Here is a 23,193-nt window from a genome sequence, read left to right as displayed (position 1 = left end):
ATGAGGAAACTGGTCTTAGAGATGCTCAGTCCTTGCCCAAGATAAGCTAGCACATGAGAGAAGAAGGAAATGAGTTTATAACAGTTGCCTCTGAGGGCCACGTACTTTTGTCTTACTGAGAAAAAAAAAAAAAAGATAACAAGTCTCCAGTCTCCACTCCCCAAAGAAATAAGTAAGAATGTGAATATAAATAAGCAGAAACCTGTGTTGAATTAACCATGGAGTTTACTCAGCCTACTATTGACAGAGACCACCCACCCAGGATCTTTATATTATTTTTCTCTTTCTTAGATACCATACAGGACTCAATGAAGAGAGAGAATCGCACTTTGGTGAGTGAGTTTATTTTTCAAGGGTTCTCCAGCTTCCGTGAACACCAGCTCACACTCTTTGTCATATTCCTTGCACTGTACATATTAACCCTGGCAGGCAATGTCATCATCGTGACCATAATCAGCCTGGATCGTCATTTCCACTCCCCCATGTACTTCTTCCTCAGTATGCTGTCGGCTTCGGAGACAGTGTACACACTTGTCATTATACCAAAGATGCTCTGTGACCTCACAGGTGCCGGTCAGCCCATCTCCCTGGCTGGCTGTGCCACTCAAATGTTCTTTTTCGTCACTTTGGCCATTAACAACTGCTTCCTGCTCACAGCCATGGGGTATGACCGCTATGTGGCCATCTGCAACCCCCTGAGATACACGATTATCATGAGCAAGAGGGTGTGCTTCCATTTGGTGTGGGGGGCCTGCAGCATTGGCCTAATTGTAGCAGTGACACAGGTGTCAGCTGTGTTCCGACTGCCCTTCTGTGCCACCAAGGTGGCCCACTTCTTCTGTGACATCCGACCCGTGATGAAGCTCTCCTGCATCGACACCACTGTCAATGAGATCCTGACTTTGGTCATCAGTGTGCTGGTGCTAGTGGTACCTATGGGCCTGGTCTTCATCTCCTATGTTCTCATCATCTCCACCATCCTAAAGATCGCTTCAGCTGAGGGCCGGAAGAAGGCCTTCGCCACCTGTGCCTCACACCTTACAGTGGTCATCGTCCACTATGGCTGTGCCTCCATCGCCTACCTCAAGCCCAAGTCAGAGAACACCAGGGATGAGGACCAGCTGATCTCTGTGACCTACACTGTCATCACGCCCCTCCTGAACCCCGTGGTCTACACCCTGAGAAATAAAGAGGTCAAGGATGCTCTGTGTAGGGCTATTGGCCGAACACTCTCCTGACAGGATGGATCCATTTCAAATAGCGTCTTGCAAGATTCTCTAGACAGGAAAAGTGGGGCAGTGCCCACAGTCACTAGAGTTAAGATTCTGGAGACCATGAAGCAGTGGTTTGTTGAGAGGAGGAGAGAACAAAGGCATTAGAAATTCAGACACTTGAGAACAAAGGCAGCTCTCCAAAGCCCAAACAAACCTGCAGCTCACATGAACAAGGATAGAGAGCTCACTGTCATTGGGGAGTGGATGGCTGTCTGGACAGCCAGAGACTGAATGAAATCAGAGCTGCAGATAGAATTAATGAGGGGAGACTGATCTAAGGCAGGGGCAAAGTTTTAAATATATAACACTTTTTGGGGGGAGGGGGGACATAGAGTTTCTCCTTACCCATTTGGAGACATGCAGATTTAAAAGCTAACTAAAGTCACTTTTTTTTTTTTCACGGACAATTCTAGTTCTTTTGCATCATAGATGTCATAAATCAAGTGGATTACACAGACAAGCATCTATAAAACTCAGCAGCATAAAGTTTGGATCTTTTTCCTGTACGTTCCAGGTTGGCCAAATAGGAAAATAGGTATCTGTGTTTTCAGGATCATATAAAAGAAATATTTTTAGAATGTGATTAAAACCCCTTGGCAATCTGGTTAAAGAGGTAGCAACAGTGATCATATCTTCATTTATATTGTGAGAATGTGCAAATATTGTTGGTGATACTCTATGTAAGGAATTATTTCTGGGGGAGGAGAGAGAGCATAGACCAGTTTTAGATCTTTGGGCCTTCAGAGATCCTGGAAGAATGAACAGAATTTACTGGTGAACACATGTCATGCATATAATTATAGTGAATATCTCACATGATATATACTTTTTATGTACCAGGAATTGAATCCAGGGGCACTTAAGCACTGAGCCACATCCCCAGTCCTTTTTAAATTTTATTTAGAGATGGGATCTCACTGATTTGCTTCTGGCCTTGCTAAATTGCTGAATCTAGCTTTGAACTCTCCATCTTCCTGCCTTAGCTGGCTGAGCCACTGGGATTACAGGCGTGTGACACCACACTTGGCTCACGTGATATCCTTTTGGATGACAGTGTGAAATGAGCAGTGAATGGGACCCTGGAGTCAGCTGAAGGGACTATTCCGCCCACTTGTACCAGGTGATGTGTTTTCACAGGACAGATCCTCCTTTATGTTAATTTCAAAAGCTAATATTACATCTAAATATTTAAATTTTTCAAATAACTCACTAAGGTTTATTCTTACATAGATTCAATTACATATTTGGGGGAGTTTCTGGTGAAATCTAAGAGAACCCCAAATAGGAGTTACCCTATACTTTCCAATGGTGCTTTTACTTTTACTCAATAAAAAAATACATTTCATTTTTATTTTCCGGTGGCCTTAAAAATGCTGCCCTATACCTTCAACCTTCTGGATAATAAGTCTAGGTCTGCAAACATTGCTACTTAATGTGTTAGGTAGCAATTTTTAGTTAGCAGAAGTGAGTGGAAATAACATAAACACTGCGATAAAAAGATTTAATTTTGGACTCTACTTCTTATTCACCATATATATTTCAACAAATCTTTAAATTTCTCTGAGCCTCAGTTTCTTTATCTGTGAAACCTATATCCAGAGTTTCTTGTCAAACACAAAAGTCCTTTGGAAATGAAAAAAAAAAAGGATAAATATCCTTTATTCTTGTTAGAGTGAGAAAATAGCTATATTCCCCATAAACTCATCTTCCCTTATCTGCAAAATGGGGTTACCAATCCCCACTCTGTTCTCCCCACTGAACTGTGGTATGAATCAACTCCACTACAATAAACACAGCAGGCACAGCTGTGGAAACTGCAGGAAGTATTCAGAATGATGATGTATTATTACTGCTATCATCATTAGTATTAGCTATCATAATCCACACACTCTTATCTCCCCGAATTTTTCTAGCCATTTTATATTATTTTACTGATCTCTTTTAACTCTTACCTTCCTCTTGTGTACTCTTTAGTCCTAATTGTAGTTCCATTTTGTCATTAAGTCTGTAAATCACATGTTTTTGGTCTCTCACAAAAGAATATTTATTTCCAAAACCTTTCATTTCTGTTTTGTTAGCAATCCCAGTAGTTAATGCCCGATTTCCTGCTCCACATCAAGCACTTTCACCTTTGTATTTCAGCGAATTTCAAACTCTTTACCATGACTCATGGCCCCCAGTACAAAATGCATATTATAGCAACCAGATACATACATATACATCCGTGTCTGTGTACACACCTACAAACCAAAGCACAACAGTCACAGGACAGGAGTTAACTTGCGCAGTACATTCTCATGTTTTTCACTCAAGTCTGTTCTGTTTTCTTCTATTTCATTTTATTTAAAAGTTTTTTCTTTTGTTTTTGTTTTCTATGAATAGAGACACATCTACTATACATTTTGACTAATCACTCAATGGTTGGGAGTTAAAAATCTGTTTTCAACTGAAGTCAATGCCGAAGCCCGGTATCAAACGACTTTATTTCTGGGATACTACAATAAAATTTAAAATGTTATTTTAGAAAATTGGAATTTTATTATTAAACTCATCATGCTGAAACAGTGGACATTTTAGAAGAGGGACATTTAGACATTATTTTCAGCTTCTAAATCATTCCAGCAGTCACTAAAACACACGTTTGCATTGTTAGGTAGATGCTCATTTTTCAACTGAGAAACGGAGCTTGGTGGAGAAACAAAATATCTTGGGGGAAATATTTCATTATTCCTCAGCATTTTCTTCTTTGCTTCATATTCTTTATTACATGTAGATTAAAAAGAATTCACACTGGATATTGTCCTGTATGATTTGGGAAGTAAAATTAAAATCAGATTGTAAATTCATCTATAAAAGTTGTGAGGGTTCATTGCTTAAATGAAATTAAGAAATCAAAATAACACAGTACTTGAAAAAAATTTTTAATTTCTAAATGCTTTACAAAGATTTTTTTCCCCAAACCTATCCAATAGCCAACATACTCTTATTATTTAATATTAATATGAAATATTAATTTATTTCCTATTTAACTACTTAAAATTCTTAAATTTGTCCAAAAAGTTAACACATCTAACAATTATATTAAATTATTCTTGAACTTTACTCTTACACTGGTAAATACAATGCGTATTTAAATTGATAAAATTTCAACATATAAAGACAAAGCTAATTGAGACACAGATAGAATAACTAATTGCATTTGAAAATGTATATTCAAGTATTATTGTAAATCCATATAACTTGTTTATTCATTATTAATGTTGTTAGATTGATTAAAGTCAATAACTACTTTAAAAGATGGGAGGAATAAAAGGGTATCAGTTAAACTCCCAATAACACTTAGAGCTCTCAATCAGAGAATGAAGAATTCTCCCCTATGGAACTTGGCATTTTGAGAGAAAAGACTTACAAGTCTGGACAGTTTAGTGCCCTATTTTGGGAAAAAAGCAAGATAATCCTAATAAAACTAGCTTTATCATATTACCAAGATTTATCACTCTAGTAAAAAAAAAAAGCCCACACTCTACACCCCCAGCCACACACGTGTGTATGCACACACACACACACACACACACAGCTTCTAAAGAACTTGATGGAGAGTCACTCTTAGCTATGATTCAAGTTACAGGGATCACCAAAAATTCGAAGTCACTAACATAAAAAGAAATATCAATATAATAAAAAATAACAAAGGGAAAAGAAACACAGAAGAATCAGATATAGTGCAGGGTGTATATTAAAGTGTCAAAAGATACACATTTCATATTTTCAGAAGGATGTCAAGATAATATCTGTGAAATAAAAGTGGAGTGCTATATAAAAGCCAAGTTCTGAGAAGTGGGAGGATATTTTACAAATTAAAAATGCATTAGCAGAGACAGAGTGAGGTGAAGGTGGAAGATTCAGCAGCGCCAGAACCTGTCTCTCCATCTAAACAACAGAATCTGCCTGATGTGATCTCTCTGGAACCCTAGAGTCTATTGAAGGCTTGCAACTTTCAGGGGAAGTCATGACTGTAAATTGCAGTTGATTCCCATCAATATCAGCTCTCAGCACAGTAGGAGCTAGCCATTCCTCTCTGACAGCCACCAGAAGACAGCTACGCACATGTTCCTGGGAGAAATCGCACATAGCTTTCAGAAGCCGGGGTGACCCTGCCCTCCAAATACGAAGGTTCTGTGCTCTGATGGCTTATTGCTGCTTGTGCTCATACACATGCAGATGAAGAAGTGAACAGCCATTATTGCCTCCTCCCTCTCCTGTGGCTGCAAGGGCCCCATCTTCCAGCTGACATGGTTTTCAGAGGATTTAAAGGGACAACACTCCTTTACCCCTTTTATTGATATTTTTCCCTCTTTTTTTGAAGACTTGAGTATTGAAAAGCAGCTGCACATACAAGGAAAATTAGAAAATTACCATGCTTTCCCAAGGAAAGATGCAGACTCAGAAAACACCTGAGAAAACCTTAATTTTAAGGTCTGAACTTTGGCATAGAACCTACAATATATAAATAAGTAAATAAATAGATAAAGATGACAAAAAGCAGAAAACTGGGAAAGGAGGAGAATCTGATTTCCAGAGTTATGATAGTTAGATCCATGTTCAGTGAATCAAATCAAAGGCATACAAAGAAATGGAATCGTACGTTCCAATCCAAGGGGAAAAAAATAAATTCATTGTCCTTGAAAGGGATAGAATAGCAGATTTTTCAGAGTAAGACATTAAGACAATGAACTTAAAGAAGCCTCCCCCTTCAAAAAAAAAGTGAACGCACAAAAAAGCCAAGAAAACATGAAAAAAAAAATGAAATATTAATGAAAAGAGAGAAAAAAATAAAAAGAAATCTTGGAGCTAAAAAAGTAAAATAACTGAAAGGAAAAATTCACTGGAGCTATTCAAAGCCAGATACGAGCAGGCAGAGGAATCTGCAAACTTGAAGAGAAAACTACTGAGTCTGAAGAATAGAATGAAAAAGGTTAAGAAAGGTGAACAAAACCTAAAGGAGCATGGAACACCATCAAGTAGACCAACATACGCATTGTGAGAGCTCCAGAAGGAGAAGAAATAGAGAAAAGGTCAAGAGAATATTTTAGTAATAATGACTGAATTTTTCCCAAACTTTATTAAAGATATGAGTATACACATCAGGAAGTTCAACAAGTTTCTAGTAAAGTGAACTCAAAGATACGCACATGAAGACACAATATCATCAAAGTTTCAAAAGACAAACAGAAAATATTGCAAGCAGCCAGGAGAAATGTACTTTCTTGTAGTCTTCTCTTAAAAACAGTTTCGGGTATGCCCTCGTTGACCCACCTCCTTCATCCACACCCTACCCACCTACAGTCACCATCCTGTTGATCTTAATCTAATCATTTCACCTCTGAACATTCTTGCATCATTTTGCACATAAGCTTTTGGGTAATGCCTCATACCTGAACCATGACAGCAGTCAAGGATTGTCTGAAAAATCTTCTTTTTTTTCCTTTTGGTATTAGACCTGGGTGCTTTCACACTGAGCTAGTTTGCTAGCCTCAAACTTGTGATCTTCCTACCTCAACCTTTCAAGTTGCCAGAATTATAATAGGCATGTGTCACCATGCCTGGCTGGTCTAAACTTCTCAAATGGAAGATTCAAAAAATAATTCAGATGTTTTAAATTGCATGCTGTTCTGAGTAGTGTGATAAAATCTTATACCATCCTGTTCCTTCTCACCTGGGAGATAAACCATCTCTTTATCCAGTACATCTATGCTAGATATACTACCCATATGTTAGTCACAATTTTAGTCCATTTTGTGTTGCTATTACAGAATACCTGAGGTTGGATACTTTATAAATAAAAGAGGTTTATTTATCTCACAGTTTTGGACAGTGAATGTCTATGATTGGGTGGACCTATCTGTTCATCCTCTGGTGAGTGATCTCTTGATTACATCACAACATAGCAGAGGAATAGGAAGGGAACTGGCCATATTTAGGAGAGGCCAAGCATATAGAGTGACCTTGCTTTATAACAACTCTCCCAAGAATTAACTTGTTCAGTGAGACCAGCATTGATCCCTTCTGAGGACTGTGCCCCTGGCTCCACCTCTTAAAGTTTCTGTCTCAACATTTTGCCACACTGGAGACCAAGCTTCCAGTCCATGGACCTTTGGAAGATACACTCAAACTGTATCCAAACCATAGCAGTCATTTAGCATCCATCTCCACTGCCAGATCAACTGAAGCATATCACAGCCTGTGTTCATTTAGTAATTGTCTTAAAGCACAAAAGCAGTGATTCTGGCCATTAGAATATATTTTTTTAAAAAAGCTAAAAAGTGCTTTCTGTATGTGAAAAATTAAAAGTTTTGGACTTAATAAGAACCTGAAGTTGCTAAAATCTTTTATTTATTAAATTGTGAGGATGGTAAAAGAAATCTATGTTACTCTTGCTGTCATATATCAAAGTGCAAAAGTTACTAGGCAATGAGTGATAATGCTTAGTTAAAATGGGAAAAGTTAAATTTATGTATGCATATATTAGAGAAGACATAGTCGATAGAGGGTTTGGTATGACCTACAACTTCAGATGTTTTCTGGGGATCTTGCAATGGACCACCTGCAGATAAGGGGGACTATTAGATAAGTTATCCTCAGTTAGATTATCATCATATTTCTTATCAGAAACTGGAGGTCAGAAGGCAGTGGATTAATATAGTCAGTGATAAATGGAAAACAACAACAGTTAACTTATAATTCTATAGGCAGCAAAGGTATCTCTCCAAAGAAAGGGGGGAATTAAGTTATTCCCAAATAATCAAAAACTGGCAGAACTGAAGATATCAAAATAGACATTTCCACAATAATAGAGACTTTAATACTCCACTCTCAATAATGGATAAAACAACCTGACAAAAGATAAGTAAGGAAATAGATTATTACTTGAACAACATAATAAGCCAACTAAATCTAAGAGACATATACAGAACACTCTACCCAAAAGCAACAGCATACATCTTTTTTATCAAGTGGAAATGGGACATTTTCTAGAGTTAGATGCTGTTAGCCCACAAATTAGGTCTCAAAAGATTTTAAAAGATAGATATCATAGAACATATCTTTTCTGAACACAGTGGATAAAGTTAAAAATCAATAACAAAGTAAAACTGGAAAATTCACACATTTTGTGGAAATTAAAGAACACATTCTTAAACAACCAATGAATCAAAAGAGAAATAGCAGTGAAAATTAGAAAATACTTAGAGATAATGGAAAATGAAAGAAAAAAACAACATAACAATGCTGAGGGGAAATTGATACCTATCAACATTTCCATTAAAAAATAATTACAAAAGATATCAACCAATAACCTAACTTTATCACTTACGGAAACTAGAAAAGAAGAACAAATTGAACCCAAAACTAACAGAGGGAAGACAATAGTAAAGATTAGAAGAAGAAAAAGAATGCAACAGAAAAAAAAATAGAGAAAACCAGTGAAACAAAAATTTGGTTCTTTGAAAACAACTAACAAGTTTGACACACTTAGGTGGACTTGGAAAAACAGATGGAAGATTTAAATTACTAAAATCAGAAAGGAAATTGGGGATATTACTCCTGATTTTACAGGAATAAAAAGGATGACGGGTACTATGAAGAATCGTATGCCAACACAGTATGTAATCCAGATGAAATGGATGAATTCCTTCAAACACACAACCTAGCAAAACTAAATTAGGAATAAATAGCAAATCTTTATACACCTATATAACAGTAAGGATACTGAAGTAGTAATCAAAGACCTCCAAACAAAGAAAAGCTCTATACTTGAGACTAGACTGGTAAATTTCAAGAACTGACACCAATCCTTCACAGACTTTCCAAACAATTTTTTTTTTGAAGAGGAGAGATTTTTCTAAATTCCTTGTATGAATTTCTGATAGCAAAGACAGACACAGACACTACAAAAAGCAAGATATAGAACAATGTCACTTGACAGCATTGGTACAAAAATGCTCAATAAAGTACTATAAAACTGAATTAGTACCACATTCAAAGGACTGCAAACCATGAGCAAGTGGAACTTGTTTCTGGAATGCAAGTGGAACTTGTTTCTGGAATGCAAGTGGAACTTGTTTCTGGAATGCAAGAATGGTTCGATATGAAAATTTCATCAGTAAAATACACTTTTTTTGAAGGGGGTTACTGGAGATTGAACTCAGGGGCACTCAACCACTGGTCCACATTCCCAGACTGATTTTTTGTATTTTATTTAGACACAGGGTCTCACTTAGTTGCTTAGCGCCTCCCTTTTGCTGAGGCTTGCTTTGAACTCACAGTCTTCCTGCCTCAGCCTCTTGAGCCACAGAATACACTTTTAATTAGAGAATTAAGACCACATATATTCAGGTTTATTATTTAAATGCTTATACTAGTTCTCATCATTTTTTTGTTTTTTTTCTTCTAATTGTTTTAAATAATTAATGTTCATTTCTTTCCCTCTTGTGTACCTTAGAAGGTTAGTGGATTTCTGAATCAATAATGTTTAATTCCACCCTAAGTTCATGTATGAAGACACAAATGGTGTAAATATACTTTGTGTACAACCAGAGATATGAAAAATTGTGCTCTGTATGTGTAATATGAACTGTAATGCATTCTGCTGTCATTATAACAAATTAGAATAAAAAATAAATTAATAATCTTTAATTCCTTCACAATTGTCATTTTTAAATCTACTCTTCTAATGAGATATCTGTTCTTTCCCACCCTCTATCCACTGTGTTGATCTTGCATTCCCTTCTGAGTGTTGAATCCCATTAATTATCTTCTGTTTATTGGTCATGAATTACGTTAGCTTATTATGCTTACCTGGAAAGTTCTTTATTTCTTCTTTGATTCCAAATGATAACTTTTCTGGATAAAATAATAATCTACATTGGCAGTTATTTTCTTTCAGGGCTTGAAATACACCCATTCATTCTCTCCGAGCCTTTAGAGTTTCTGCTGAGAAATATACTGGTTTTCTGATGGAGCTGCCTTTACATGTGACTTGGTGTCTCTTTCTTATGGTTTTTAGTATTTTTCTTTCTTTATTCTATACTTGTGGCAGTAACTATAATGTGTCATGGACAGGTTTTCTTCCGGTTATGTCTATTTGGGTTCATAAAAGCCTCCTATACCTGGATGTTCATATTTTTCCAAATATTGGCAAATCTTTTAATATTTCTCTGATTATGTTTTCCAAGTCTTTAGCCTTTAGCCTTTAGCTCTTTACCCTTGTGTTAAACATACATTTGATCATTTAATGGTATCCCACACATCTTGTATGTTCTACTCACTCTTATATTTTCTTTATTACTGACTAAATGTGTTAGTTCATCAACCTTGTTTATAGCCCCTAATATTCTTTCTTCTGCTTGATTAATCTACTGATGAGGTTTTCACCTGAGGTTTTTTACTTGATTAATTATGGTTTTCATTTTTTAAAAATCTACTTTTTTTTCAGGATATTTATCTGTTTTGAACTGATCTTTTATTCTGCATTGCCTTCCTTAATTCATTCATCTGTTTATTTGTATCCTCTTCGAATTCGCTGATCATTTTTGAAATTATTCTTTTGAATTATTTGTCTGGCATTTCATCCATTTCAGTATCTTTGGAATCAATTACTAGAGAATGATGAACTTTTGGAGATGTCATGTTGCCTAGTTTTTTCGTATTTCTTGGGTTTCTATGCTGAAATTTTCTGTTGCTAGATTTTCCACTTTTATGTGAAGGTCTCCTTAGGGAATAGCCTTCTCTCGACATTGTGCCTTGGCATATTGATTTGTGGTGTAATGTGGAGTTTAATCACAATTTAACTTTATAATGCAATTTCCCTATGGCTTCCTTGGCTATGATTAGTGGGTTTTGACACAGCATATATGGTGTTGCAAACTTTCTCTGTGGGTCTTACAAGAGTGGGGTCCCTCTGGTAGTTCAGGCAGCTGTATTGTAGATAAAAGAGTATATGGGGTACATTCTCTGTGGTTAGTCTCCATTCTTGTCAGCAATATGTGGTCTGAAACAGTATGGGGGTGACCTATGCCAGATTTGCATATAGTTGTAGTGTCCACAACTTTTGTATTATTTCTCTCTGTTGTTACTATAAGGATGAATGTCCAGGAGGTGTTTCAGACCACCACCACCCCCCAAGCTGGGTTACTTGTGACTAGGTTGTTGACATGGGATTTTATCTCTCCTAATCTTTATTTTTTAATTCGTTCTAATTAGTTATATGTGATAGTAGAATGCACTTTGACACATCATACATAAATGGAATACAACTTATCACTCTTCTAGTTGTACATGATGTAGAATCGCATCAGTTGTACAATCATAAATGCACATAGGGTAATCATGTCCAGTTTATTCTACTTGCCTTCCTACTCCCATATCCCCTCCCCTCCCTTCGCTCCCCTCTGTCTAACTCCAAGTACATCTATTTTCCCTAGCCCCCACTCCCATATTGTGAATTAGCATCCACATATCAGAGAATATATTTGGCCTTTGGTTTTTTGGGGATTGGCTTATTTTACTTAGAATGATATGCTTCAGCTCTATTCATTTACTTGCAAATGCCATAATTTCATTTTTCTTTAAAGCGAGTAACATTTCATTGTGTATATATACCACAGTTTCTTTATCCATTCATCGGTTGAAGGGCATCTAGGTTGGTTCCATAGTTTGGTTATTGTGAATTGTGCTGCTATAAACATTGATGTGGCATCATCACTGTGGTATGTGGATTTTTAAGTCCTTTGGGTATAGACCGAGGAGTGGGAGAGCTGGGTCAAATGGTAGTTCCATTTCAAGTTTTCTGAGGAATATTCATACTGATGATATAAAATCAATACTCAGAAATTAAATGTGTTCCTATACCATAGCCTCAAAAACATTAAAATATTTGGGAATCAACTAACAAAAGAGGTGAAAGACCTCTACAATGAAAATTACAGAATACTAAAGAAAGAATTTGAAGATGTTTCTATCTTCTAAGGTAGAAGATAGAAAGATCTCCTGTGCTCTTGCATAAGCAGAATTAACATTGTCAAAATGGCCATACTACCAAAAGCATTATACAGATTCAATGCAATTCCCATTAAAATCCTAATGGCATTCTTCATAGAACTAGAAAAAGCAATTGTGAGGTTTATTTGGAAAAACAAGAGACCCAGAACAGCCAAAGCAATCTATCAAGAAGAGTGAAGCAGGAGGCATCACAATACCAGACCTACAACTAACTATACTAGAGAGCCATAGTAACCAACAAGGCATGATACTGGCACCAAAACAGACACATACAGAATAGAAGATACAGAGACAAACCTACATAAATACAGTTATTTCATACTAAACAGAGGTGCCAAAACATTAATTGGAGAAGAGATAGCCTCTTCAACAAATGTTGCTGGGAAAACTATAGCAAAATAAAATTAAATCTCTATCTCTCACCCAATACAAAACTCAACTCAAAGTGGATCGAAGACTTAGGTACTAGAACAGAGACCCAGCGCATAATAGAAGAAAAAAATAGGCCCAAATCTTCACTTAGAAACTGATTTCTTTAAGAAGACTCTTAAAGCACAAGACGTAAAATCAAGAATCAATAAATGGGATGGACTCAAATTAAAAAGCTTCTTCTCAGCAAAGGAAGTAATCAACATGAAGAAAGAGCTTACAGAATAAGAGAAAATCTTTACCACATGCACCTCAGATAGAGCATTGATCTCCAGTATATATATATAATAGCACTCAAAAGCTAAAAAAACTAAAAAAAAAAAAAAACCAAATAACCCAATCAATAAATGGGCTAAGGAACTGAACAGACATTTCACAGAAGAAGAAATACAATTGATCAACAAATATGTGGAAAAAAATTCTCAACATCTCTTGCATAAGAAAAATGCCAACCAAAACTACTCTAAGATTTCCATCTCACTGCAGTCAGAATGGCAATTATCAAGAATACAAGCAATAATAAATGCTGGTGAGGATGTGGGGAGAAAGGTACACTCTCCTGATCTTTAAATAGAAGTTTCCATCAAGGTTCAAGCTGGGCTGGGTCATGGATGGCATAAGGTGTGTTCCTCTTATCTGGACTGGGAATGTGGCTCGGTGGCAGAGTATCCACCACAATATGTTCAAACCTCAGTACCAGGCTCAATCTCCAGTATCAGAAAGAAAGACAAGAACAAACAACAGTAACAATGACAAATAAAGGCAAACCAGTGCATAAACAAAGTAAAAACTGAATAAAAACTACAATTACCACAGCATAAAAGAAAAATGAGGGGTACTTAACTAGGTCTTGAGGTCAGAGAACACTATAAAGAAGGTGTTATCTAATACAATAAGAGAAAGGTAAATAAGGGATGCATGTGCCTCCAAGGTCATCAGCTTAGAGGGTCTAGAATTTATCAGATCCAGATTAATCCGGAAGAGAATAACTTCAACTCAGGGGTCAAATATGGAGGCTTTGGAGCAAAAGACCCACAACCGATTTTTACTTCACTTTGAACAAGCTTCAAACCACTCTGTAATATACTTTCTTCGTCTCTAAGATTATTAACATTAGTATTTACCTCACAAGAATGTTTCAGGATCAAAATGTAGCAATCATGGAGCAAAGTGACTGACCCATAGTAACGTATCAAAAAATGCTGGCCATGATCGTCATCGTCATCACTAGGGAAGACCATGTCTTGTTTAGGGGATAAAGAGTGATTCTGAATGGGTCTGTGGCTGTGGGGCTTGTTAACAACTCCACAAAGTCTCAGTCCTTTCGACCTGCTGTGAAAAAGAGAGACCTAGTTGTGACCTTGGAGTTGAAAAGTGCTTCAGCGTGTGGGATTTTCCAAAATACAAACATTGAATTTGATTGAATAGAATGTCATCCTGTACTTCCTGGAATTGTGTGTGCTGTGAGTTGAGTGAGCCTATATTTGTTCTGTTCATCCCATGCATGATTTTATTGAAGTGAATCACATCCCTTCTCTGCTCCTGCCTCTGAAGACTTCACAATCTCTTCTTATCAGGCTACTTGCACATGGGAGACTTTGCCACTCTCACTAGAACATTCCCCCAGCTCTGCTTTGAACCTGCTCTTGTAGCAAAGAGGAATTTATGTACACAGCGTGAAGTTGACCAAGGATTTGCATGAGAGATCTCACTATTGTTTTTGCGGCTCCCTCATTAAAGCGTATCCTTAAAAAAATTGTTTAGACTTAGTATGTTAACTTCAAACCCCACTTTCTTTTTCATTAATAATGCAGAACACTTTAAGGACACTCTATGTCTTCTTTTTCTGATGCATAATTCTGCCTTTTATCATGGAAACTCGCCTGCCTTTTCCTGCCAACTGCAAAAGAGATCCCAACCATTTATTTCCATTGACTTCGTATTTGCACAAAATTTGAAGAATCTATACATTTCCATCGAAACACATAAGAATTTATCTTTATACTCATTGCTTATCTCTAATCTATCCATGATAGATAAAGGTTTTTCAGTTTTTAATAACTCAAATGTGGGAGACAGAGTTTTCCATTTTTTTTTGAAACTGAGAATATATTTTTCCTTTTACAGCAAGTGAGTCAAATAGCTCTCTTGAAGGTTAAGTCTCTTTTATAAAAGTTATAGAGCTTTTCTTCTTTTAGTGATGTTCAATGCTTCGACATTATACTGTAGATACCAATATTTACCCCCACCCACAGCCACACGCAGCATGTCTTCCTTCCCTTTTAGCTTTTATTATACATATTTGAACTGATTGTGACAATTCTCCTTGGGTCTCTTACCTAGCTATATGTTTTGGAAGAGAGGCACTAACCACCTTTGTTCCAGATGATTATTTCAAGGATATTTTGTTGGAAAAAGCCTTGGAGGACAGAGACGGCATCTCCCTCTGGAGTAAAGAGCAGGTGGTTTGTAGTACATCATGTAGATTCAGGTTCTGTGAGTGCAAGGTTCCACATTCCTATTGCAACTCACACTAAGGGGAATACAACTCTCAATTCAAGTAAAAGAGTGGAGATTTACATTTTACAAAGAAATTTGCAAGGTGAAGAAGAAACAATGTACAGAAAATAAGAGAATTTGGAAAAAAAAGCTGGAACCTCCCCACCCCTACCCTTCACCTCCAATCCCCTTTTCCTTTGATTCCCATAATCCTGATAAGAAAGTTTGCAGCCAACCAAGACAACATTAGAGAAATTCTCCCTGGGGAAATAAAGACTACTGAGAGAATATGCCCATAGGCACTGACGTCTTAGTACTTCACAAGGAAAACTACTTGTCACTTTATTGTCCTGTATACATACCCAGAACTTCCAGTTATTAGAGCTTCTTTCTTAGATACAATAGGGAAGCCAAGGTGGTTTCTACCATAGAAGACCCACCAGAAAAATAAACACTAAAAAAAAAAAAGAAAAGAAAATTGAAAATAAAGACAGACAATGCATTTAAAAAGAAAGTTTTAAAAAAGTGTAAACACTGCTGGTGGGACTGCAAATTGGTGCAGCCAATATGAAAGCAGTATGGAGATTTCTTGGAAAATTGGGAATGGAACCACCATTTGACCCAGCTGTCCCTCTCCTCTGTCTATACCCAAAGGACTTAAAAACAACATACTACAGGGACACAGCCACATCAATGTTTATAGCAGCACAATTCACAATAGCTAAACTGTGGGACCAACCTAGATGCCCTTCAATAGAAGAATGGATAAAAAATGTGATATATATATACACAATGGAATATTACTCAGCAATAAAAGAGAATAAAATCATGGCATTTGCAGATAAACGGATGGAGTTAGAGAAGATAATGCTAAGTGAAGTTAGCCAATCCCAAAAAACCAAATGCCGAATATTTTCTTTGATATAAGGAGGTTGATTTATAGTGGGATAGGAAGAGGAACCATGTAAGGAATAGACAAACTCTAGATAGGGCAGAGGGGTTGGAGGGGAAGGGAGTGGGCATGGGGTAATTAATGATGGTGGAATGTGATGATCAGTATTATCCAAAGTACAGGCATGAAGACACAAATTGGTGTGAATATACTTTGTATACAACCAGAGATATGAAAAATCGTGCTCTATATGTATAATAAGAATTGTAATGCATTCCACTGTCATATATAAATTAAAAAAAAGAAAATTAAGGAAAGATTGAGTACTAAAAAAAGTGTAAACATGTTTAATACCCTCAAAGAAATGAGAGAAAAGGCTGTGTCTATGAAATAAAATCAGGCTTCTGTAAGAATAAAATTCGGAAAACAAGACAATGTCTTCCATTAACAAATTCACAATTTGAAATGCCAGGCACTGTGGCACATACCCGCACTCTCAATGACAAAGGAGACTGAGAGGTAGGAGGATCTCAAGTTTGAGGCCAGCCTCAACAACTTAATGAGGCCCTAAACTTAGTGAGATCCTGTTTCAAAATATCAAATAAAAAGGGCTTGGTATATAGCTTGGTGGTGAAGCCCTCTGGGTGTAATCCACAGTACCAAAATTAATTAACTAATTAATGTACAATTTGGAAAATAATTTGGAAGTCTTACAGAGAGTGCAGTAAAAAATGAAAATGTTAGAAGATAGGAAACAGAATAGATAATGTGAGGATTCAAAGAATAGATGTAATGTCCAGTAAGCATGTGTTCTAGAATGTGCAAATAGAGACAATAGAGGAGGTATAACATCAATGAAAAGATATTTCAAAATTCTAAAGAATATGAATTTTAAGATTGAGTGATTAGCATATTGAGGGGAAAACAGAAGAAAAGAACATACATTGAAAGCTATCATCATGTGATATGAAAACTCTAGGGATAAAGAAAAATGTTAAAAGCTTTCAAAGAAGAAAGAGACAAAAATACATATTTCTAAGACTAAAGTTTCAAATGAAACTAGACTTTTAAAAATTTACACTAAAAGTTAGAAAACAGGCAATGATTTCCTATGTATGAGGGGAAATTATTTCTATACTATACATCCATCAAACTATTCACAACATAGGTGGACACAAAGAACATGTTTTCAGAGAGGTGACATCCTGTGTTCTTATTCTTAGAAAGTTATTAAAGAGATATGTGGTCAAAATGAGGGATCCAGAAAATAAGTTAACAGGTCAGCGGGTTTGTCAGCTTTCATCACTGTGACAAAATACCTGAGAAAAACAACTTAAAAGAGAAAAGATTTATTTTAATTCATGGTTTCATAGGTTTTGGTCTAAAATCTGCTGAGTCCACTGCTTTGAGCCTTAGATGAGGCACAGCATCATAGCTGGGAGGATATAATGGAGCAAAGATGGCTATCTCATGGCTGCTGCAAAGCAAAGCAGGGGATAGGGGGGTAGGGCTAGAGACAAGATATAGCATCCAAGGGCATGCCCCCAATGGCCCACTCCCTTCAACTAGATCTACCACATCCCATCAGTCTGTTAAAATTATAAAACAATCAATGGATTAATCTACCAATAAGGTCAGAGACCTTATGATCTAATTATTTCCTGAAAAGTCCCACCTTCAAACATTGTTCCAGATCCAAACTACAATGGGAAGGGATGATGAAATTCAAGAACACTAGTAAAGAAACGCTCCAGGAATCTCCACACTGCTTTAGCAGTCCTAGAGAGAAACCCAATCCAGATTGGAGAAGGAGAGACAAGGTCTCCAGAATGATAGTCTTAAAACAAAGAGGAACTAGATGACTAGCAGGCTACATAGACATGACTTGGGGCAATTACCTGATGTTTGAAAAAAAAAAAAAGTTTTATAGTCCTAGTGGGAGTCTAAGTGTTGATTAATTATAGATAATTGAAAGCTAATCAAATAAAAACATGCAATTATAAAAATTCAGTAAGAAGAAAAATTGCTCAGGAAGAGTTGTGCACTTCGAGTAAGCTGTGTGGCTCAGTTATGAATAATATTTGCATATCATAATAATGTATGTTCTGAAAATAGATTTAATTTTTACTGAGAGGATGACAGGAGGGGAAGTATGTGGGTGTGTTTGTGTTCATGTGCATGCAAATGAGATTATAAATGAGCTGGGAAGTCAAGAGAGAATGTCTAACATTTAAGAATCAAGAAATACCTTTATATGCATATTATCCATAATGTAGCAGAAATATGAGGGTGCATAACATGAGAAACAGTTAAAAGAGTTGAAAGTGGATGCCTCTAGGTAGCAAGATAGATAAGTAATTTTTAAAATTATATAGCAATTTTCACATTCTTAATTCTACATCTAGATTATTTATCAAAAATATAATTTAAATTGTAAAAAATATGACTGTAAGAAGAACAGAAATGGTGCATGTACAAATATCTGGACAGAAAATACAAACAAAAAAATCAATCAAATAAAAGTCTGACTAGGAAACAAATAAAAATTGGCATATCATAGTAAACAAGATATAAAATGTGATGACAGTAACATCCAATAATTTATCTAATTATAATAAATATGAATGGATTAAGCTAGCTATTTAAAATGAAGAAGCTCTCAGACTGAATATTAGTAATCTGACAATTTAATTCACTATTTCAAAATGTATACGAAAATAATGTGACACAGAAAAGTTAAAATTAGAGAAATTGAAGTGGTATTAAGGCAAACGCAGGGGAAAAAAAAAGAAAGCTGATATATCACTAATAGCAGAAAAGGTATTATTCAAAGTGAAAACCACTAAGGGACTTATAATATTGATTAAATATTTCACCAGGAAGATTTTCCATTCATAAATTTATAAGGTTCTAACAGCATAGCTTCAAAATGGATTATGCAAAAAATATGATAAAACTACCAGGAGAAATTGGCAAACAATCACAAAAGGAGATATCAAAACATTTCTTTTGGAAACTGACTAATCAAATAATCAAAGGGCCAATAGGGCTTAAATGTGTTATAATGATGATAAACTTGATGATCTACCCTTTATAAAGAAAATGTTTATTTCTTTGATCTCAAGAAGATGCCTCATCATTGATACTGTACACTCATGCACCACACTGCAATAAAGTAAGAAATTCACCAAAAGAAAAAAAGTGACCAAACCCTCCTCCATTATCTTTCTTCATGGATCTAATTATTTATCTAATAAATGTTTACATAGAACCTACTATATGCTAGCCATATTTCTAAGGACTTCGAAGTATTTACTCATCCAATATTTATCACATTTTCAAATATGGAAATTTGGGGCTCAGAAAAATTGGGTAATTTCTCCAAAGTTATATAACTGGTAACTCAGGGTACTCAAGCCCAAGGGTCTGAGCTCTTGATTCCCCTATTAAGCTTGTTCTCTTAATATACATATCTAAATAAACTGTAAGTAAATGAAAAAAATAAAATTGGCATAGTTTTACATCTTAACAAAAGTTGTACATATCAAAACTAAAAAGGGACATCCAAAGAAGTTTCCAGAAAGAAATATATATATTTACTGAAAAATAATAAATGAAGATTTTAATTCAAGAGGCTTGAAAAATAATAAAATAAACACAGAAAAAAAGTAGCAACCAATAATAATGAGAGAAAAATTAATTAAAATGCAAAAGTAAAGAAAACTACAAGAATAAAAAATGTTATTTTTTTTTAAATTTGGATTTTTGAGTACATTCGTATAGAAATGAAATTTTCAACACTCATGATCAACAAAAATCAGAGGAACACAACCAACAACAACAACAAAAAAAAGTAAGAAGAAAGGATATAAGAACAGGTACAGATAAAATGTCCATAAAAGCAGCCCTTTAGCTGGGCACAGTGGCTCACGCCTGTAATCCCAGTGGCTTGGGAGGCTGAGGCAGGAGGATTGGGAGTTCAGAGCCAACCTCAGCAATGGCAAGGCGCTAAGCAACTCAGGGAGACCCTGTCTCTAAATAAAATACAAAATAGGGCTGGGGATGTGGCTCAGTGGTTGAGTGCCCCTGAGTTCAATCCCTGGTACCACACACAAAAAAAGGAAAAAATTAGCCCTTGAGCAACTTTATACCAATCTATTTGAAAAAGTATAAAATGGTGGTCAGCAGATGCGTATCACATGTATTTTACATGCGTGTATATAACTACGTATAGATATATAAATATAAATTATATATATGTAATTACATCAGGAAGAAATAGAAAATTTATTAGAATAATAATCCCCAAAATGGAAATGGTAGTAGTGAAAACAACTTAAGAAGCATAGAAGAGGGGGGATAGTAGGGGAAAGGAAAGGTAGCAGAATACAACAGTCACTAATATGCCATTATGTAAAAATGTGAGTGTGTAACCGATGTGATTCTGCAATTTGTATTTGGGGTAAAAATGGGAGTTCATAACCCAATTGAGTCAAATGTATGAAAGATGATATATCATGAGCTTTGTAATGTTTTGAACAACCAATAAAAAAATAAAAAAAAAAGAAGCATAGAAGGGTGTGATCCTTCCCCCAGCATTTAAAGAGATTGCTAATTTTGAACCTCAGGTACCAAAAATAGATAAAATGGGAAAAGATAATTATCAGCCAATAATGGATAGATGAAAAAATAGCAAATTGAATTCCACAGTGTATAAAAAGACCAACCAGGGTTAGTCTTAAAAATGTATGAAGGCGCCAACATTAGAATGCTCTATTAATGTAATTCACCCCTAACCAATTAAAGAATAAAGAGCATGTAATTATGTCAATGGATGCAGAAAAGGTACTAGCTGAAAGTTTAACAGCTCATTCATGATAAACTTGCAAACAAGCCAGGAATAGAAAGGAGCTTCCTTCATCTGATAAAAGGTATCTGCCAGGGATCTATAACAAGCGCCACAGCTAATGATGAATGAAATGTGAGAAGCATTTAAATGAAAATCCAGGAAAAGAAAAAAAAATACCTCCTTAACTGCTAGCATTCGATATTATACTTCACCAGCAAATGAAAGAAGTCAAAATAAATAAGAGATGTAAAAATCAGAATGTGGGGGGGGAAGAACTGTCAGAATGTACAGACGATGTAATCATCAATTTATTTTCTGCTCTTCAGAAAAAAAAAAAAAATCCATTCACTCCAGAGTTTTTCAGTCTTTTTCAGACTAAATCCATCCTATTTCAGAAGAACCTATAATAATAATCACGTTTTAAAGAAATAATCAACCATTTTTGCAGTTCATAATTTCCCCATCAGGGTTTTCTTTCCCTTGTTATGGATTTCTACTCCATTCTGTGTCCAATTTCAATTGGTTATATATTTAAATAGGGGGGGAAATAACTGTGAAAAGGAACCAGTTGATAAATCAGGCCCAAAATTAGTATATGATTTCAAGATCTGGATAAGACCTGCTGCCCACTTTACACCTTCCTTTGGCTGCTCCCTGAAGGGATTGGAAATGGCTGTAATGAGGTTACTACTGGCCCTTCTCAAACTGTGCATTCATCTCTCAGCAGTGGGACTCTGACTCTTCATGGCTTATGAGCCATCGATCCTTCCAATTTCTTGTGGTCAATGTTGGAGGACCTTGAAAGAGAGTATGTGGAGTGAACTGAATGTCGACTACGACACCATGTCACCTTCTCTTGACTTGGCTTGTCAAGATACCACAATGAACTGCTTGACTCTCATGTTATCTATTTCTCAGAACACTGGGATTTAGAAAGGGAACTTTTCCTGCTATTTGAGTCTCTAAGAGAAAGTCATAAACAGGGCACCAGAACTCAGAATTACCGAAGAGCCCAAATCCCAGGGGAACCTGGTGGATTTGATAGCTGATTCTCCTCCTAGGTTTGGAAAGCTCTGTCTTGGGTTCACCTCGGGTAAGGCACGCAAGGCTGCATCTGCTGACTGACTCAAGGCTGGGAGAGAAATACTGGGCCTCAGCTTTTCCTAGGTCATACCTGGTCATATCCAGATACAACCAGGTCAGCAGAACTGGCAGGCAGCACAGAGGCAGTATCCCTAGTTTCTGTTACATTCTGTGTCCTCAGCATGTGAGACATGACCAATGAGCATTTGCTGAAGGAATAAATAAATGAAGGAGTCATAATTCTTAAGAGTATTCAAGTTGAAGGGACCTCAGAGATAGAATCTTTTAGTTCTTGGGACAGAGAGACATTGGAGTGTGAGAGACCTGCCTAAGGAGGCTTCATCCTTACCCATGGTTGGGTTTGAAGGCTCTGTCTATAATGGTAATCAAGAGGCAAGAAGTCTTCTCCATCCCCTGAACAGGGCAAGGGCATGTCCTGATGATGCAAAAGCTTTGTTCCTTTGGGAAACTCAGAATCTCCGGGTTGATGAGTCCCTGTATAATGAGATCCCCAGACATCATGGTGTCTGAATCTTGCTATTGCTGCCTTGGGGACCATCACTATGGCTTGGGGAAGGGACCCAAAGTCCTGGGACAGAGGAGATTGCTCCCTTCTGACAGTCTGCAATCCAGACTTAAAGAAACAGGACTCTGGGGAGGCACAGGGAGCTCGTGTTGCTCTCTCTGTTTGTTATTCCTGGATCTCACTAATAGGGGCAAAGAATTAACTGAAAGACCCAGGTGAGTTCTAGTCTTTCCCTTTGAAAGACTCTCTGTGTGATGTATAGGCCTTCTGGAAATAGTGGGTTTGAGCCTTGTTCTTCTGATCTGGACGGAGTCTCAGCCCTGCCCAGTGAGCCGTAAGTCCCTTTCATTGATTTGATGAAGCAAGGATTCTTGTTCTGTAACTAGATATGGCCTTATAACCCCTGTCTCATGGAATATCACTTTTTCTTTTTCTTTTCTTTCCTGAGAATATTGACAGGTGGAGAAAATGACTATACTCTTGTACTACAAAAGTTAGAAATCAAAAAAACATAAATACTGAAAAAAAATCACATAGAAAAGGTGTAGCCTTAGAGACTCTCAGACAGCTTTCAAATGGCATA

General features: G+C 36.4%; 1 protein-coding gene across 1 annotated transcript; it reads left to right on the top strand.

The window, feature by feature from the left end:
* Positions 1-308: 308 nt before the first annotated feature.
* Positions 309-1,238, top strand: LOC107147574 (olfactory receptor 10J1-like). The gene has a single exon (XM_015492074.1). It carries the CDS (start codon positions 309-311, stop codon positions 1,236-1,238), a length of 930 nt encoding a protein of 309 aa, XP_015347560.1.
* Positions 1,239-23,193: the final 21,955 nt, after the last annotated feature.

Source organism: Marmota marmota, unplaced genomic scaffold (genome assembly GCF_001458135.2).
Source record: "Marmota marmota marmota unplaced genomic scaffold, marMar, whole genome shotgun sequence".
NCBI lineage: Eukaryota > Metazoa > Chordata > Mammalia > Rodentia > Sciuridae > Marmota > Marmota marmota.
The sequence above is the reverse complement of the archived record's forward strand: the minus strand, read 5'-3'. Positions and strand labels throughout refer to the sequence as shown.

Coding starts and splice junctions, on each gene's coding strand:
- LOC107147574 (XM_015492074.1), top strand. CDS start 309: ATGAAGAGAGAGAATCGCACTTTGGTGAGTGAGTTTATTTTTCAAGGG.